At 36.0% G+C, this 18168-nt stretch overlaps 1 protein-coding gene across 15 annotated transcripts in view; it reads right to left on the bottom strand.

The window, feature by feature from the left end:
- Nucleotides 1-4466: 4466 nt before the first annotated feature.
- LOC137629528 (putative leucine-rich repeat-containing protein DDB_G0290503) overlaps nt 4467-18168 on the bottom strand; it is a 227452-nt gene continuing 213750 nt past the window's right edge. For 13 of the 15 annotated variants that reach the window (XM_068360916.1, XM_068360921.1, XM_068360917.1 and 10 more), the window contains 7 exons: nt 13335-13502; nt 12608-12718; nt 12045-12160; nt 11630-11738; nt 10443-10631; nt 8998-9116; nt 4467-6937 (listed from right to left, as the gene is read on the bottom strand). In XM_068360916.1, coding sequence (XP_068217017.1) covers nt 6367-6937; nt 8998-9116; nt 10443-10631; nt 11630-11738; nt 12045-12160; nt 12608-12718; nt 13335-13502 — 1383 coding nt within the window. In that variant the 3' untranslated portion in view covers nt 4467-6366. Of the gene's footprint in view, nt 6938-8997; nt 9117-10058; nt 10079-10442; nt 10632-11629; nt 11739-12044; nt 12161-12607; nt 12719-13334; nt 13503-18168 lie in introns of all 15 variants that reach the window. The other 2 variants (XM_068360931.1, XM_068360930.1) reach the window with 2 other exon arrangements.

Raw genomic sequence — 18168 nt, 5'->3', positions numbered from 1 at the left:
ATAATTCTAACCAATCAGCGGTCAGGAAACTTTTCCGAGCTAAAAGGGCACCGCCGCGAGTCGGTGCAAATATGCATCGCTAAAAGAAATGGACTATAGTTCGTAACCAAACATGTGCGTGAGTGTGTTTGCGTGTGCGTGGTGAACCTGGCGAGAGAAACGCAGACTTTGAGAGTAGTTTGGAATATCAAACCAAATATTAGTGTGTACAGAATGTCATAAACTGTCTGGGCTGTGAATAACCCTACTGAAATGGTGATGATAATAGCTTTACTGGAAAAAGCAGAAACCGAAGGCGATTTTCAAGTTATTTATATCCTTGGCGAGACGCCAAAGTTATTTAATTATATATGTACATGATGTTTTCTACTTTCTGCATTGTGGATAAATACTATGTGATTAATGTTTGCATGTTATAGCAAAGTGATTTGAATTATATCTCTTAAGTACAGGACGATTTCAAAGAAAAAAAAAACATCCCATTTAAAAAAAAAATATATATAGTCTGTATTTATTAATGGATATCAAAATATACATTTAAAGCGAAAATATATTTTATTCTTTCTAATAACAAAGTATATTATGTTTAAAATGGTCTTTTTATTCATTTTTTTTCAGACTGGTGTTTTAATGAAGTGGTACTCGTGTGTGTATATATATATATATATATATATATATATATATATATATATATATATATATATATATATATATATATATATATGTGTGTATATATATATATATATATGTATATATATACATATATATATATATATATATATATATATATATATATATATGTGTGTGTGTGTGTGTGTGTGAATATATATATATATATATATATATATATATATATATATATATATATATATATATATATATATATATATATATATATATATCATTAAGAAATTTATGAGTAATTCTAGTTTTGAGAAACAATACTACTATTAGTTTCAAAACTAATTTCTATTGGGTGGAGTTTTCCATGTTGTTGGAGATTCTGTTCGTTATTGTTATCGGGGTTACAAGCAGCAACCTGCACAGAGATAACGAACTGTGATGTGCTCCTACCTTGTACCCTCATCCTATTCCCTACTATCGTTACCCTTCCTTACCAAATGCCATGTCTCGTTACTAGAGTGATACTATGAGATACAGGTAAGCTGTGAGATATTGTATCCTGTATTTATATTGCATGAACCATGTGTCGGTTCCTAAGCTGTTAGCCTATGTCATGCATTAAGCTAGGCAGTTCTTATTCAATGTTCGGTTGTTGTTATGGTATTGGCAGTAGTCTAAGTTTACCTAACCTATGCAGGATCTTATGTAGCCTAGTTTTGTTACCTACGCCAACGAAGTTGGAAGGAGTTTATGTTTTACCCCCTGTTTGTGTGTTTGTTTGTATGTGTGTTATTGTCTTTGAACAGCTTCCCGGTTGTAATGAAGAGTAATGAAACTTGCAGGGATCAACTGTTATGTATATAGCTGGAAATGATTAAATTTTGGAAGGTCAAGGTAAAAGGTCAAGGTCACGGTCAAGCAAAATGTCTAATTCATGTAATCCACCTTGAGCTGGACATCGTTGTCACAGAGACTTCATTCGTGGTTCACATTTGAGTGTATGAAAATCCACACCAATTAGTACATGTTAAGGTCAAAGGTCAAGGTCAAGGTCGAGCAAAAGTTCAAGAAATAAGCTGCTGCGGCGGAGGTCTGGGCTCTACTGAGGGCCCCTCTTGTTGTTATTGCATTGGCAGCAGTCTAAGTTTACCTAACCTATGCAGGATCTTATACAGCCTAGTCTTTATTACTTTTGTCTTAGGATTAAGGCTCTCAAAGTACAGAAATCCGCCACGGTAGCTTATTTCTCGAAACCAGCTTGCCTTTCCCAGATTCAATTTAGACCGTATGCGTATTTTTGAAGTATGTGTGACAACCATGTACAAACTTGCGGTTAAGGTTACCGTTAATTCGGTCGACCTTTAGTTCGACCATGACCTTGACTTTTGACCTAGGATTTTCAAAACTGAATCACTTCCACGTATCAACGTAACAAATAATTCCTGAAAGTTTCACTACTCTATGAGTAACATTGTGGACAGGAAGCTGTTCACAGACAAACAGGTAAACAGGGGCGAAAACGTAACCTCCTCCCAACTTCGTTTGGGGGGCGGGTGTTAAATATCTTTCGAATAGATTTGAATTTCTAAGAACAGCATTATTTAGGTGACATGGTGGACCATGGGGTTACTCATCAAAAACAAAGTAGAGATTATTGGAATTTATTTTAATTCCAACCTTATTTATATATAATATACAAAACAATTACTCAAAATCCAAAACAACTTGCATCAAATAGTAGATTCATAGGAATACTTTGGGATATTTCCCTACATTACCCTTCTCCCTAGACATGTCCTAAGATACAGAATAATAGGCTATAGTTCACTTATCACAAGGTAGATGTTGAAGTCTTCCAAAATTGTCGTAGTTTTGGGTAATGAACGTTAAGTTTTCCACTCAGTACTTTTTATTGGAACTGTTCGCCGTGGCTGTGGTAACCTCGGAGGTAACTTACTTCTTACCTTTGACAGGTAAATATTACGCACGCGCGAACTTAAGGCCTATTAGGCAATTACTAATTTAAGTCATTTAATTAATAAGTTTAATTCTATTATTCATTTTACTGATCATTAACGCTAATAGTTATTATACTAAGTAGCATTAAGTTATTTACTTTTAATTTATTAAGAAAAATAGGTAAAGCTTCGAGTCAAGCTAACGTCGAACGCCTATTCCCCACAGTCGGACACAAATATTTACGTTAACTGTAATCCTTATAAGGAAACAGGTTTGCTTTCCATTTCTTTTGCAACTCGTACTTCTATAATCTATTTTTGGTTTCTAACAAGATATTACGAAGGAAAAGAAAGATTTGAAGTAATATTCACAAACATCTAGCCAGCCCAGCGTGCTAATATCCCTGTGATGAAGGCTATGTATGTTACTTTTATTGACTTAGTTCAATGAAAGACTTCCTATCTGCCTTACTCTGACATCAATCAAGGATTTACTAGAATTCTGCCAAAATGCTTCTCTCCATATTCTACAGAGGACTTCGCCCTTCAGAGTTCCTACACCTTTGTCTCAGCCGCATACCGCTAATTGTAGACCTATCACATGATCTTACAGATAGGCCTATTGTGTGAGATTTACAAACAATGGTCTATTGCTTCAGTCGGTCCATTATTATTATTATTATTATTACTTACTAAGCTAAAATCCTAGTTTGAAAAGCAGGATACTATAATTATAGCCCAGGGGCCCAACAGGGAAAATAACCCAGTGAGGAAAGGAAACAAGGGAAATAAGATATTTTAAGAACAGTAACATTGGAATAAATATTTCCTATGTAAACTATAAAAACTTTAACAAAACAAGATTAAGAGAAATGAGTTAGAAATGTGCCCAAGTGTACCCTCAAGCAAGAAAACTCTAACCCAAGACAGTGGAAGACCATGGTACAGAGGCTATGGAACTACCCAAGACAAGGGAACAATTGTTTAGCTTACCATAGCTAAAGAGTCTCTTCTACCCTTACCAAGAGTTAAGTAGCCACAGAATAATTACAGTGCAATAGCTAACCCCTTGAGAGAAGAAATTTTTTTTGGTAATCTCATTGTTGTCAGGTGTATGAGGACAGAGGAGTATATATGAAGATTAGGCCAGACTATTCGGTGTATGTGTAGGCAAAGGGAGAATTAACCATAACGAGAGAGAAGGTTCGGTACTGTCTGGCCAGTCGAAGGACCCCATAACTCTTTAGAGTCTAGTGGTATTATCTCAATGAGTGGCTATGTTACAGATAGGCCTACTGTGTGGGATTTACAAACACAATGGTTTATTGCTTCAGTCGGCCCAGCCAATCAGCTGCAAGAGTAAATTCTTTCTTTTTTTACCAAATTTACTGGCGACAACACCACTTGCACTTATTGCACCGCCTCTACAACGTTTAGGATGCTCCCAGAAGGCTAAAATCACTGGCTGCACCACCACTGCCACTTACTGAACGGCCTCGTCATACCTGGAATAAAACTTGTAAAATATTGTATAGTACTGAGAGCTTTATGACAAGCAAGTTTAACTTGGGAATTTCTGCATTATCATTCAACAAGAGAAGCGAAGTACAAGGTAACATGCACGTTTTACTAATTTTTTTTTTTCTTTTGAATTCTATGGTTCACTTGCGACCAGCTTTATTTATCTCCCTAAGGTGTAGGCCTAGTATTACTTCTCCCCATTATTTTTCACCATTTCGAAATATGATATCGTGCCTCAAATGATCTGAAACCCTGTCTATTTCATCTGAGGAGCTCTTGTAAACGATATTATCAGCAATATTGTATGCACAGATGCACTGAGTGGATTACAAACTAAAGTTGGATGTAAGGCTAACAAACAAATTCCTTGGTACAATTTTATTACATCTCATGTACAATGATGTATATGTGCACTTGTACATCGCTTTATATACTGTACTGTACAGAATTGACCGAGATTATAAGGGTGGGAGTAAATACAGGGACAGAGGGTTAGTTCAACCCACTACAAATTACTACAAAAAGGTCATAAAGTACCTGGTCCGCAGTTAAAAGCAGATTTCTACATATGATCTACAAATTAGATCATTCATGATTAGTTATCAACATCTTGTATGTGATATGAAATACTCAACACTTCACGCAATTGATCAGTAAAATATCTATCGCTTTAAAAAAAACTCTCGATTTCTATTTTAATCCCCTCTTTAAGATATCCTAAATACCTTTTCAACAGTTTTTAAAAGTTCTGACCATTATCATACAAGGAAATCTTCATGTCTTAATGTTGAGTGGTATCTTCAAAGTTAACGAGAGATTACACAGAATGTCAATTTAATAAAATCGTGTTCAAAGCCTATTGGTCTGATTGGTCCTTTGGCTATACAGATTTTTCTAAATGGACACAATTGTGTCTCCATTTCATACACTGCAATAAATTTCTATACTACAAAAGTCACCGTTAATAATCCAAGCAAAATAAGCCCCACCCCCTGATGACGTCATAGGCAATCACGTTGTCTCCCACGTTAGCAGCAGTTACAATAAGGCAATGTGATTGGCTATAACGTCATCAGGGGGTGTGGCTTATTTCGGCTGGAATCTTTTGGGCAGTGTGATTGTCTATGATGTCATCAGAGGGTGGTGCTTATTTCGGCTGGAATCTTTGGGGGTGATTATAGTCAAACATTTATTAAATGTTATGACAGTTTGTATGAAAAATATCAAAATGTAGAGTTTGCTAAGTATTTATAGAATTAAAAGCTTAAGAAAATGCCACAAACAATCGGATGTATCAGCAAAAACTGATCAACTGGTCTCTATCTAACATCGCTACCTGACCTAACCTAATCTAACCTACAATAACCTAACCTAGCATTCCTAGGCTGAAGCTTACACCTACAAGTGTTTGGGCATTTTACCAGCTCTGTACTAACGTTGGACATCACTGTTAAATATACATATTTCATAGTTTCTATTGTAGACTTTAAAAATACAGTCATCTTACAAATGAATGAAACGTGACAACAAAACTCACGCACATGACTATTGCTAGTTTCTACCATTTGTCTCACCTATTTCAGTTCTATACTATTCTAACCTATCCTTCCTACACTAACCTAAACTTTCCTAAACTACCCTAACCTAAGTTGCACTGACTAGGCAAAAAAATCAGGTTCCACTAGACAAAATGACTTTTCTACTTCAAAACTTTTGCGAAAGCAATATTTCAAAAATGCTATGCAGAAAATGGTAAGAAGCTATGGAATGTTATTTTAGCAGTGATGCCCAAACTAATTCCTTCTCAGAATTTTCTTCTTTTTGGGGTATATGTATATAAAGAGTCCTTTTTTATTATTAGCAAAATGCCAAAATTGTTATGATTAGATTAATCATGGAATCTCTAGTATAAAAATCAGAGCAAACTCTACACTTCCCATACTTCAATCATAAATTCTATTTTGTAGTCTTGAAATTACTGACTTACTTTGCAGCATGATCTTTGGTTTGAAATAATTTTTAATTTTATACACAACTATAAGTAATTCAATATATGCATAACCTTTTTACAAATCAATAAATACTGTATACACTTGAATATACATTAATTTCTAAAAATGGAACAAATTCAATTGGTGATTACTCAGTATGTAACATAAACAATAAGAGAGACATCAGATACAATGTAAAAACTGAATGTGTGATTGTAAATATCAAGAGAAATGGGATATCTATATATAATTCACATAACTTTTATCCTTTGCTATGCTGATGACTCTCCAAAGGATGCTCTTCTGGAAATTTCCAATGATTTAACGGACGAGGGAGACTGGGCTGCGCGCGAGCCATCTTCGGAATCTATATTTGATGGCAACGAGTGAAATTCTTCATTTGTCGGAAGTGAATGTGACTGCTTGGGAGTATTTTGTTCATTGTCAGAACGCAGAGTTGAACTTCCGTCTTCTTCTTCTCCTTCTTCTATGCTGTGAGTGTTGAAGAGTCGAAGGGACAGTTTCCTTTCTCGAACTGGCGGTGCCAAGATGAAATCACTTCCTTTAGAGTTAGCTTTCGACCCAAAGGAGAGAGTATTTGCTGTGTCACCAAATCGATAGCTGAATTTGTTACCTGGACTGCATGGCTTGTCTTTAAAGTCCATGGGACTCAGAAGGGAGAGATTCCCAACAGAGGAGGAGTTTCTTTTTGTGTTTCTAAGAGATGACCTCAAGCCAGGACTGTTGAAGTCATTTTGAGATGTGAGATCACCCAAGGATGTAGCGCAGGTCATTTTGCTGCAGGGACGACTTTGCGATATGTTTGAATTTCTGGTGATGTTCCTGAAGGGGAAAAGAATAGGTAAAAAAATGCGTAAATATTTCAGCTCCTATCATTACTGTTTTCTTTTTTGCACTATGCCCTTGAATAATAATGTTTTTACGTCTGCATAAAAAAGGTGCTTCTTCTAAAAACATAACTTTATAATCAAGCTGAATGCTACACTGTTAAAAAACCGTAATTTTAAACGGAAAATCTCTGTAAAAATATACTGCTCTCAGCCGTATTTCAGTAAAATACAGGCGACCATAATTTTTACCCTACTTTGACATTATTTTTTACGGGTTTGTGACCATAATATAACTCCTTTATGTCCTTTATCCCTTTTTAAAGCCCTGTCCACACGACCGAGCATGCTCGACGGGCAAACAGTGATACCAGACCACAATAGGTAGTGAGAATGAGGGTTGATGATGTCAGAAGTGGGAAAACCACAGGCAGGGATCTGGCAACACTGTGGCCAGATCCCTGCCTATGGTTTTCCCACTTAAAATGGTAAATGCCTAGCAACATTTATTTCAGGATTTTTATCGTTTTTTTTACGGCAAATTTTTAACAGTGTATGTCAATCCTGATGCATTTTCTAAGATTAAAATTCATAGCGCATCTTCCGGTTTTATAAGAAGTAGTTACTAGTTCCAAGCAAGATAAAATAGGAAATAGAAATAAACTACAATAAATCAGAAGGGTAAACACAGTTATTTGTTTGAGATTAATGTTAAAAACAAATTGATGATGAAGCAAGGAACTTGGAAGTAAAACAAGAAACCTGTTTGATATCACAATGGGATAAAATCTACATGCTATATTGAGTACAGAGAAAAATAAAAATAAAAAAAATTGCATAAAACTAGGGATATCAGAATGTCCCTTATCTTTTATCTGGCAATAGGGTTTTACTTGTCATGCTTACCTGAGAACACAACTCTAATATCAACTGATCAAGCTTCAGTTTAGATAAAACAAGGACAAACAAACTAAATGCTTTTTTAAAATCCACCAGACAGAGATACATTGCCAAGAAACCACATTAGCAACAGTTTCTAAACGGATTCATATATACTTTTTTATGTGCGGTCTATTAGACCTCTGCCAGGATTTTTACCCTTTTTTCACAGTAAATTCTTAACACTGTGGAACGTTGTACCAACAAACCGTAATCCTGCAAATCTGGCAACAAGATCTGTACTAGTTCACAAACTAAAATGACCTAAACAAATTCATTCCTACAAATAAAAAGAAACTTGTACAAGCATCAAATCGTTGATCCACATGATGACCAAGAAATCTGTTGAATTAAAGCTGCCTCTAAGCATAACAACATAAGCACTTATATATTTCAACAAGTCTTCAACTGGAGAACACTCGTGAGACTAATAGCCATTTTGGGACGTTCCTCCCTTTTACATGGGCCAAGAAAGTCAAAATTGGTGTGATTTTCATAGTTTTTCAAACGCCAAAAATTTATACTTTACTTTTACTTTAAGGGCTGCTTTTCCGGCCCTGTACAATAGGGGAACCCTACTCTCTACAGGACATTCACTGTCATTTTATCATGTGTATTCCAAGGCATTGAGCATTTCACACCACATATTTCTCTTTTATTGTCAAATCCACTTCAGGGTTTAAACTTGAGCATGTGGCCATTACCTCAGATGCTGCTGCTTTTCACCTTAGATTACCTTAAAACTTTTCTAATTTCCTTAAATTTAAAGCTAGTAAAACCGAAAATACCTTAAAGTTTACCTTGCAACCACAAAAATTACCTCAAACTAGGGTATTTACCTTAAAAGGTTAAATCCTGACACTGTTCTGCTACAAAAAAAGTAATTGCCTTATTTTTCATAGTGGAGGCATTATCACAATCTCACTTCATTCACTGCATGCAATGATAAGTATATAGCAAGATTTTACTTCAAAGAATGATGAAAGATTATTCAGTTTTATGCCAGATTTATACTCTACACCAAATATCCTTATCTTGACACTGAAATAAATCATTCTTATAGATTCACATCTGTGTACAGCTTAGCAACTGGGCTAATAAGGATTTCTTGTTTACCTTGATGCTAAAAGGAGTGAATCTGCCAGGTGAGCCAGCCGTTCGAGCTGCAATGCCCCAGGTAGGTCAGGCCCGGGCACGTGACAGCCACCACCACTACTACCCTCGGAGGAACAAGTCTGGGGACAGACACACGCACACGCACACTTTAGTTAGTCTGTTAGTACTGTTAGCCTATCTTCTTACAGGGATCAAAACTCAAGAACTCAAGTGTTACAAAACAGCTAATTTTAGGTGACGTATAATTTATAAGCAAAAAACAAAAAGGAGCTTTGAAAAACAGGACTAAAGTCCCTTCCACACGGAAGGCTAATGCAGGGCGGGCACTCTGATTTGCCTGTAATTCTTTCGTTTTGAAACAGTGTTACCAGATCAAACAGTCCAAGGCAGATAGTAGGCACAGTCAGGTGAACGTATGACTTGGGTCAGACACCAGGCAGAGTGCAGTCAGAGTTGCGTCAGACAATAGTCAGGCGCCCATCAAGTGCCTCAACAATGGGCACGGGCACTTCGATAGTTTTCCCGTCGTTTCCTCGTCTATGACGTCATCTACACTCGTGATCGTCACCCATACAACAAATTGGTAACAGCGTCTGCCCGCCGTGCATTTACCCCTCGTGTGGAAGGGCCTTAATGTAGAGTCCATCTGCATAAGCTTCAAGTTCAATTGCTCTCTCTAATTTATATCAGAAATTAAGATGAAAATAAAAAGTCCATATCTGACATTTGCTAATCTATATTAACGTTAATGTCTAACCCCCAGCCTGAATAAAATATACATCCATGAGGTAATCAATTATCTAGTTTACAGCCTTTTAAATACATAACCCCAATCATGAGTATTAAGGAAATAATCCTGATAAATTCGATTACTTAATAATCCCTCTGTTTCCTTTGAATATGTCAAAATATTTTAATATAAAAATAAAAATAAAAAGCTTAAAAGTTGATAAATATTGTTAGTGTCTGTGTTTCAAAGTAAGTTAAGGTGTAGCTTTAGAATTTCAAATAAGGATTGAAGAAGGATGTGTCTACGTTAAACTCTTCAATGAAAACTAAACTTGTTGATCCGCTATTAGGTCTGTGGAAGGGAACAAAATATTCAGTATAAAACATAATTCAACACTTTCAGAAGTAATTAGAATGTAATATAAAGCAGACCTGCAAATCAAAATGTCAACTTCAATGATCAAAGAGAATTGTTGGTTGGTGCACATTTCATTTCTTCATTGAGCATTTTGTGATGCTGTGAAATACTATTAAGAAATTGAAGATTTCATTTCTCAAATCTTTCTAATGAGTGGGACAAGATTTTATATTGTAGCATGGAAAGCTACTGGGACCTACAGCTCCTGGAAGCCATATAATGCAATGCTGCTGACTGCGTAACAAGGCTAAGACTGTAACTAGAAAAGACTTTGAACAGTGAGATGAACACAACTCACGCTAAAACCGTCCTCGAATTTATCGTTGAAAACTGAATACCCAAAGACGTTGTTATCTGAGGATGGTCCCAAGACAGTGTCTAACGGCGGAGAAGTGGAGACGACTCTTGACGATCCTCCGACTCCAAAGCCTCCCAATGGAGACAGCAAACGCGGGGATAAGAGTCCTGTAGTCTTGCTGTTTAGCTTCTGGGAACAAAGATAGGAACACTTATTTCCATCTATTTTAAAGGTTAAATATGTCTATTTTCAGTTTCATAAGAATAGATACTCACCAGATCGTAACCCGGGCAAGCCCAGCCCCCACTTTGGTGCCCAACCACAGCAGTGGCCTCCCCAGCAAATAGCTTAAACTCAGGGTCCCAGGCTAGGATCGATCTGCTGCCATGCTTTGATAGGCGTGTAATTATTTGTTTGTATGTCTGTGTGTTTGTGATTCACATAACTCAAAAACTATATGACCAAATTTTATAAAATTTCGTGGGATGATTGACTATCATCCAAGGACAATTTGATTAGATTTTGGAAGTGATTGGGTCAAAGGTCAAGGTAACGAAATGGAAAAAACATCTTTTTTGCTATATAAGCGTCAACTTTTATCCGATTTGCATGTAATTATTGCCAAAATGTGAAAGATGTAATTGCTCATCTTGTGATATACAACAGGATATAGGCGAAGGTATGCGCTCTACTGAGTGCCCGTTTTCGTTTCTCTCTATTTCAATATCAATTTATTTAACCAGACTCAATTTAACGGGATTAATTTGTGGAATCATGAACAGAATAAGGTGAAGCAGTTCTTCAAGTGGATGTCATTGTGTTGATGGTTATTCAGTCACCCGTCTAATGTTTAAAAACAGATGCCTCATGAAGGCCTATGTGGATGAACACCATTAAATATATGTAAATTATATCTTTTTCACAAAATCTACCATGCTACAATCAAAATAAAGTTATCTGAAACAAGTATGAGAGAGAGAGAGAGAGAGAGAGAGAGAGAGAGAGAGAGATTTCGTAAGGTAACATTTCTACTGATTCGTTGGTCTTAGTTTTATTTTTTTAATCTCTCATAATACATCATGTAAATAACATGCATCTGAAACTTCTTAGCACGAAGAGAGAGAGAGAGAGAGAGAGAGAGAGAGAGAGAGAGAGAGAGAGAGAGAGAGAGAGAGAGAGAATCTTACTTCAGGCGAAGTGATGAGAGGAAGACCTAGACGTGCCCTGAGGTCATGGAGTTGCATTGATATTTCGTGATTGATTTTCTGCAAACTGGTATTGCGTTCAGCTAGAAATCTGGAATAAAACATATTATTGTAAATAAGTATCCAAAAGAAAATGTCTATTTAAAACAGAGAAGTCTTTTTAATAGACTTCTAATTCATATAGGATTCATTGGAATATTCTTTTAGAATATACACATATTAATCAAATATAATGACACCTATGATAGTACGTCATCAGCGGGTTAAATTCATTGACTGCAACTTTACTTACCCTCTTTGCACATCCTCTATAACGTTTAAAAGCCTCCCAGAAGGCTAGAAATTACTGGGTACACCACCGCTTGCAGTTACTGCACAATTTTAATTTTTTACTTACTGTTTTTCTGTGTTCAGGTGGAGAATGTGCTTATTCTGCTGATGTAGTTTGCCGGCAAGTTTTGAGTTGGCTGTTTTCTGTTCGTGGAGCCACTGTTTGACAGCGGCCACAACCACCTGCAAATTATCGTATCGTTAGGGAAAGTTAGAATATAACCTGTACTACAGTAATGTATTATGGTAAGCAACAAACTATACAAGAACGAAGAAGAACCTGCGCTACAGTGATGTATTAAGGTAGGCACTAAATTATACAAGAAAGGTAAAGGACCTGTGCTACAGTATTGTATCATAGTAAGCAACAAATTGTGTAGGAATGTATTCTGATGGGCAAACTAATTCTGCACGAATGGAGAAGATAGTGAAAAACTAAGTAATTAAATCTACTTTTATCATTGCAATTACAGCTATCTTGGAGCAGTTTTTTCACAAAAGGAAAAAAGTATATGTTCATATAAAAGAAAATATGTTCCACCAGTAAAATAATTCCACAAATCACTCCGTATGATAAGATACATTTTCATTATGACTGACTCATATAGTGGTGGAAATCCTGCCCTGTACCTGTGCATCATTAGCCAACAAATCTCTGGCATTCTGGAGCTCTTCAATTTGTGAAGCTTTGGACTGGATCTCACTGCGAAGGTGGTCTCCTTCCCTTTGACTTGAAGATAACTGGAAAAGAATGGTTGATTAAAGTTTTACCATTACAAAACCCCCATCGAGATAAGGCGAAGAATGATATGGAGAAGAGGGGTGGGGTTGGTGGAAGATGATACCTTTGATCGAAGGCATTGGAGAGGGCACATCAGGCAACCGACCCCTTGATGTAGTGAAGGATGATATGGAGAGCAGAGGTTTGGTGGAAGAGGGGGCCTTTGATGGAAGGCATTGCAGAGGGCACATCAGATGATATGGAGAGAAGATACTTGGTGGAAAAGGATGCCTTTGATAGAAGTGATATTACGGTCACCAACCCGTAATTAATAACAAGTAGGGTAAAAATTAGTCACCCGTATTTTACTGAAATACGTCTGAAAACAGTAATATTACGGTGAATTTCCGACTAAAATTATGTTTTTTTTTTTAAACATTGTACGTTACATCTCTTTCATATCATTATTTATTTATTCTCCTCACAAAGATTTAAGAGTTTCAACCCTTTCCATTGATCAATTGTATACCAGTAATCATAATAAACAGATGTTGTTGAAAAAACGAAAGCAAATACACCAAATAATTAAAATCATCAATAGAAAAAAATTGTTGCTTGAAGCAAGACATTACTTACTTGGTTATGAAGAGCAAGGTTGCAATCCTTAAGTTGAGTTGTCTCACACAAGAGACGCGACACTTCCTGCTGTATGTTGGCAAGCTGAGATTCCCACATCTTTTCCAGGGACTTGGTAGCTTCTGATGACTCTATGGATTCTGCTAGAGATCCCTCAAGACTCACAACCTAGAGAGGAGACGATTAAAACGTGAGGTTCTGTTATCTCAAATGTTTCAATCAAGTGCCCTTTAATAGTGTGGACAGCTGTCTACGTAGATAATTTGCTATATTATTATTATTATTATTATTATTATTATTATTATTATTACTTGCTAAGCTACAACCCCAGTTGGTAAAGCAGTTTGCTATAAACCCAACGGCTCCAACAGGGAAAATAGCCCAGTGAGGAAAGGAGTTAAGGCAACAGTCAGATAGAATAGTTTCACTTAGTGTACCCTCAAGCAAGAGAACTCTACCCCAAGACAGTGGAAGACCATGGTACAGAGACTATGGCAATACCCAAGACTAGAGAACAATGTCCTGTGATGATTATTAACAGGGTAGGAACCAAACACTGATCCCATCGGTGAGGAAACTTCTACAACAGGAAGATCACTTGCCAATATATCTTGTCATGAACAACTCTTCTGTTAATAACTCAAAAGAGTTCAGTGAATGGTTTGCTGAGCAGAACAATGCCACAGTACGTATTGACTGGCTTGGAAAATCTCACGACTTCAATTCTATCAGTAAGGGAATCATTAAGACCGAAAAGAGGTATAAATAATTATTATCAAACGTTAGTAGATTCAATACAAATAAAAAAAAAAAAAAAAAAAAAAAAAAAGACTAAGAGGTGTGTGTTAAAACTTATAAAGTAAGATATCTATGAAACATCTAAACTATGATATCTATGAATCATTGTACAATAGCAAAAAGTCAGTTATCTATTCTAAATCTGTTGTTGTTTCTTCCTCCCAGGTTCCCAGGTGTTAAATAGAATAAAGGCCTGACTCCTGTGCTAATATGTGAGTTTCTTTTATGAAGTAGCCTACCCAAGATGATTATTAATAGGCCTGGAACCAGACACGGTGGCGCGAACGTGTGATAAAAGGCTAAGAACTGTAAGTTACTATAAGTTAGACCCAGCTATGTCTGCTGTACTTTTGAATGTTGTGTGACGGTAATCACTGACCACCTACCGTTATTATTATTATTATTATTATTATTATTATCATTATTATTATTATTACTTGCTAAGCTACAACCCAAGTTGGAAAAGCTGGATGCTATAAGCCCAAGGGCTCCAACAGTGAATATAGCCCAGTGAGGAAAGGAAATAAGGAAAAGCTACGAGAGAAGTTTGAGAACAATAACATCATTAAAATGAATTTTTCATATATATCATATAAAAACTTGAAAATAACAAGAGGAAGATAAACAAAATAGAATGGTGTGCCCGAGTGTACCCTCAAAGAAGAGATCTTTAACCCAAGACAGTGGAAGCTTCTTCGTGTTCAAGAATACAATTTTAACAAATTCAGTAAGAATATTTCAATTGCCGATGCACTGTCTTTTGCCCCTACATCTAGTTTGAAGTGTGAAGAAGTTGTAGGCCTATCAGTAAATAATCTGTCATTCTGGTCATTTAAGTCTTATTGTCTTGATGAAATTAGAGCGAAAACACAACTTGATAATACTTGGAAGACTCTCAAACAGACAACCGGTATCATAAAAGGTTTCTGCCACTCTCGGCATTTAAGTCTTATCGTCTCGGTGAAATTAGAGGGAAAACACAATCTAATAATACATTGAAGTCTCTCAAACAAACTATCATAGAAGGTTGGCCTAAAAGCAAGTCTCCGATACCGCATTCCCTTAGCCTACACCCTATTTCAATTATTATTATTGTTATTACAAGCCAAGCTATGATCATTGTTGGAAAAGCAAGATGCTAATACTCCGAGGGCTCCAACAGGGAAAAATAGCCCAGTAAGGAAAAGAAATAAGGAAATAAATAAACAAGATAAGTAAGAAACAATAAAAAATAAAAGTAACAGCATTAAATAAGATCTTTTATATATAAAATATGAAAATTTCATAACAAATAAGAGGGAGAGAATGAAATAGAAAGCGTCTTCGAGTGTTCCCTCAAGCAAGAGGTCTCTAATTCATGATAGTGGAAGGCCATGGTAATATTGACTGGTAGTACAAGATGGAATAATTCTTCGTGGTGAACGTGCAGTCATTGCTACATCTATACTTCTATGAGGTATAAAATGAAACAGAAGGTACATACAGGTCATTCTGGTTTAAATTTTTGTTTACGACGAGCCCGAGAACTAATATATTGGCCAGGAATTTCAGTAGAGATTTGACAATATGTAAAATCGTATGGTGTGTGTGCCCCACACTCCTATAAACAGCCGCAGGAGCCATTACATCTCCGTGACGTACCGTCTCGTCCTTGGGAAAAGTAGGATCTGATATAGTTACTATTGAAGGATAGACTACCTCTGTCACAGTTGATTATTACAGTCAGTTCTTTGAAGATGATTATCTGCCAGAAACTAAATCTGATGCTTTGATCACCAAATCAAAGCATCATTTTGCTCTCCATAGCATTCCTGATACTTTGAATTCAGGCAAAGGTCTACAATATTCTTCTCATCTGTTTATTGTTATTGCTCGAAAGAAAGGATTTTTTTTCATGGGCCTAGAAGTCCGGGGAACAGCAAAGCTAATGGTACAGCTGAAGCAGCTGTTAAAATTGCTAAAACATCTTACAAAGGATTGTAAGGAAGCCAAAGAAGATCCGTATTGGGACTTCTGAACCTAAGAACAACTCCTCATGAAAGCATAGAAACTAGACCTGTACAGCGCCTAATGGATAGACGTACGGACATATTGGTTCCTACAGTTAACAATGGCCTCATGCCATCTAATTTTTCCACTGAAAAGGAAAGGAGAAAGGTGAATAAAAAGATTTGCTGTTGCTGATCGCTACTCAAACGGAAAACTGTTGAAACGATTGTGTATTGAAGGCACTGTTAGAATTAAACCCACTGACAATTGGTAAGATTAGTCACAGTTCACTCTCGGTAAAAAAAAAAAAAAAAAAAAAAAAAAAAAAAAAAAAAAAAAAAAAAAAACTTAGTGGTCATAGTTATGTATAGTATTTACCGACAATAGGGGAACATACCGTAGAAATAGACAATTTTTAAGAAAATTTGTAAATTATAGGGCAATTAACCAATAATACAGATGTTCAGTTTCCTTCTAGAACTTCTGATGTATCAGACATTATAAAAACCAGTCTGGTAGAACAATTAAAGCTCCAGAGAGATTAAATCTCCAAGTTGTTATTGTTTTAAATTGTGTTTATAAGGTTATCTCACTATTATGCATTGTGTTCTATTTTTTTTACAAGAAGATCTCATTTTGATTTCTCATCCCATTTATGTTTCGTTATGATATTTCTTGCATTGTGTGTACTGATACTGGTGATGTTGCATTTACCGTGATATTCTGCTTATGTGCCTATAATTCTAATTTATTGTTCTCTAAGGAAGGAGATATTAATTTGTTAAGTGAAACTTATAAAGTGAGATATCTATGAGGCATGTAAACTATGATATCTATGAATCGTTGTACAATAGCAATCTGTCAGTTATCTATTCTAAGTCTGTTGTTTCTTCCTCCCAGTTGTTAGATAGAATAAAGTCCTGACTCCTGTGTTTAAGAAGTAACTTTCTTTTAAGATAAACCCAAGATTAACAGGCTAGGAACCAAACACTGATCCCATCGGTGAGGAAACTTCTACTACCGGGAGATCACTTGCCAGTAAACCTTGTCACGGACAATTCTACTGTTTATAGCTCAAAAGTGTTCAGTGAATGTTTTGCTGAACAGAACAATGCCATACGTATAGACTGGCCTGCGAAATCTCCTGACCTCAATTCTATAAGTATGGGAGTTATTAAGACCGGAAAGAGGGGTGAATGATTATTATCAAACATTAGTAGATTCAATAAAAAAAAAAAAAAAGCCTAAAGGCTCGGCCAGACCAAGCGCGGCTAGCGGGGAGGTTAGCGGCAAGAGGTTCCAGCTGATAATTGAAACCTTAGGTATCTTATGTAGGTGGCCAGATAGGAGTCGCGGGAAGCCTCGCGACTCCTATCTGACAATGATGGAGGTCATACTAAAAATTAGACTTATCTTTTCCTATAAGTATTTTCATTATGGGCATTGAGACCAGGAATATATATTTTGGAGGAGGTTGTTGGAGAGGGATGGGCCAGGTAGGAGGGGGAGGGGAAGACCAAAAAGAAGGTGGATTGAGTCGAAAAAGATTTATTTCGTAGGCTACAACTCAACTCATAATTCAGATAATGTATAGTTTGGTTTTTATAAAAAGAATGGAAACTTGTTTACTTTTATACCAAAGAAATATTAATATAAAACATACCAAAGGAATATATATTTACAATTACTTTATGTTCACTATCATAATGTGGCCCAAATCATTCTATTATTCCTTCAAATAATTGAATTAAATTATACTTGAAATGCAACAAAATGAAAATTAGGCAACAGTCACGCAATTCCTTCACTATATAGCTTGATATAATGATAGTATCCATTTATATAGCAAATGTAAGTCACGCGTCTCTCAATACCTCACTCAAACCAGCAAACAGAATTAATCAATCCTTTAGGCAAACTGCAAAGTTCATCCTACTCTTTAGACGTCCCAAAGACGTATTATCCTCTGTTGAAATAATGATTTGGTGATCAGAATTTATTTCTCTGATAGACTATGTTATAAAGAACATCTTATAAGGGACTGTCC

The sequence above is a fragment of the Palaemon carinicauda genome, chromosome 37 (genome assembly GCF_036898095.1).
Source record: "Palaemon carinicauda isolate YSFRI2023 chromosome 37, ASM3689809v2, whole genome shotgun sequence".
Classification (NCBI taxonomy): Eukaryota; Metazoa; Arthropoda; class Malacostraca; order Decapoda; family Palaemonidae; genus Palaemon; species Palaemon carinicauda.
The sequence above is the reverse complement of the archived record's forward strand: the minus strand, read 5'-3'. Positions and strand labels throughout refer to the sequence as shown.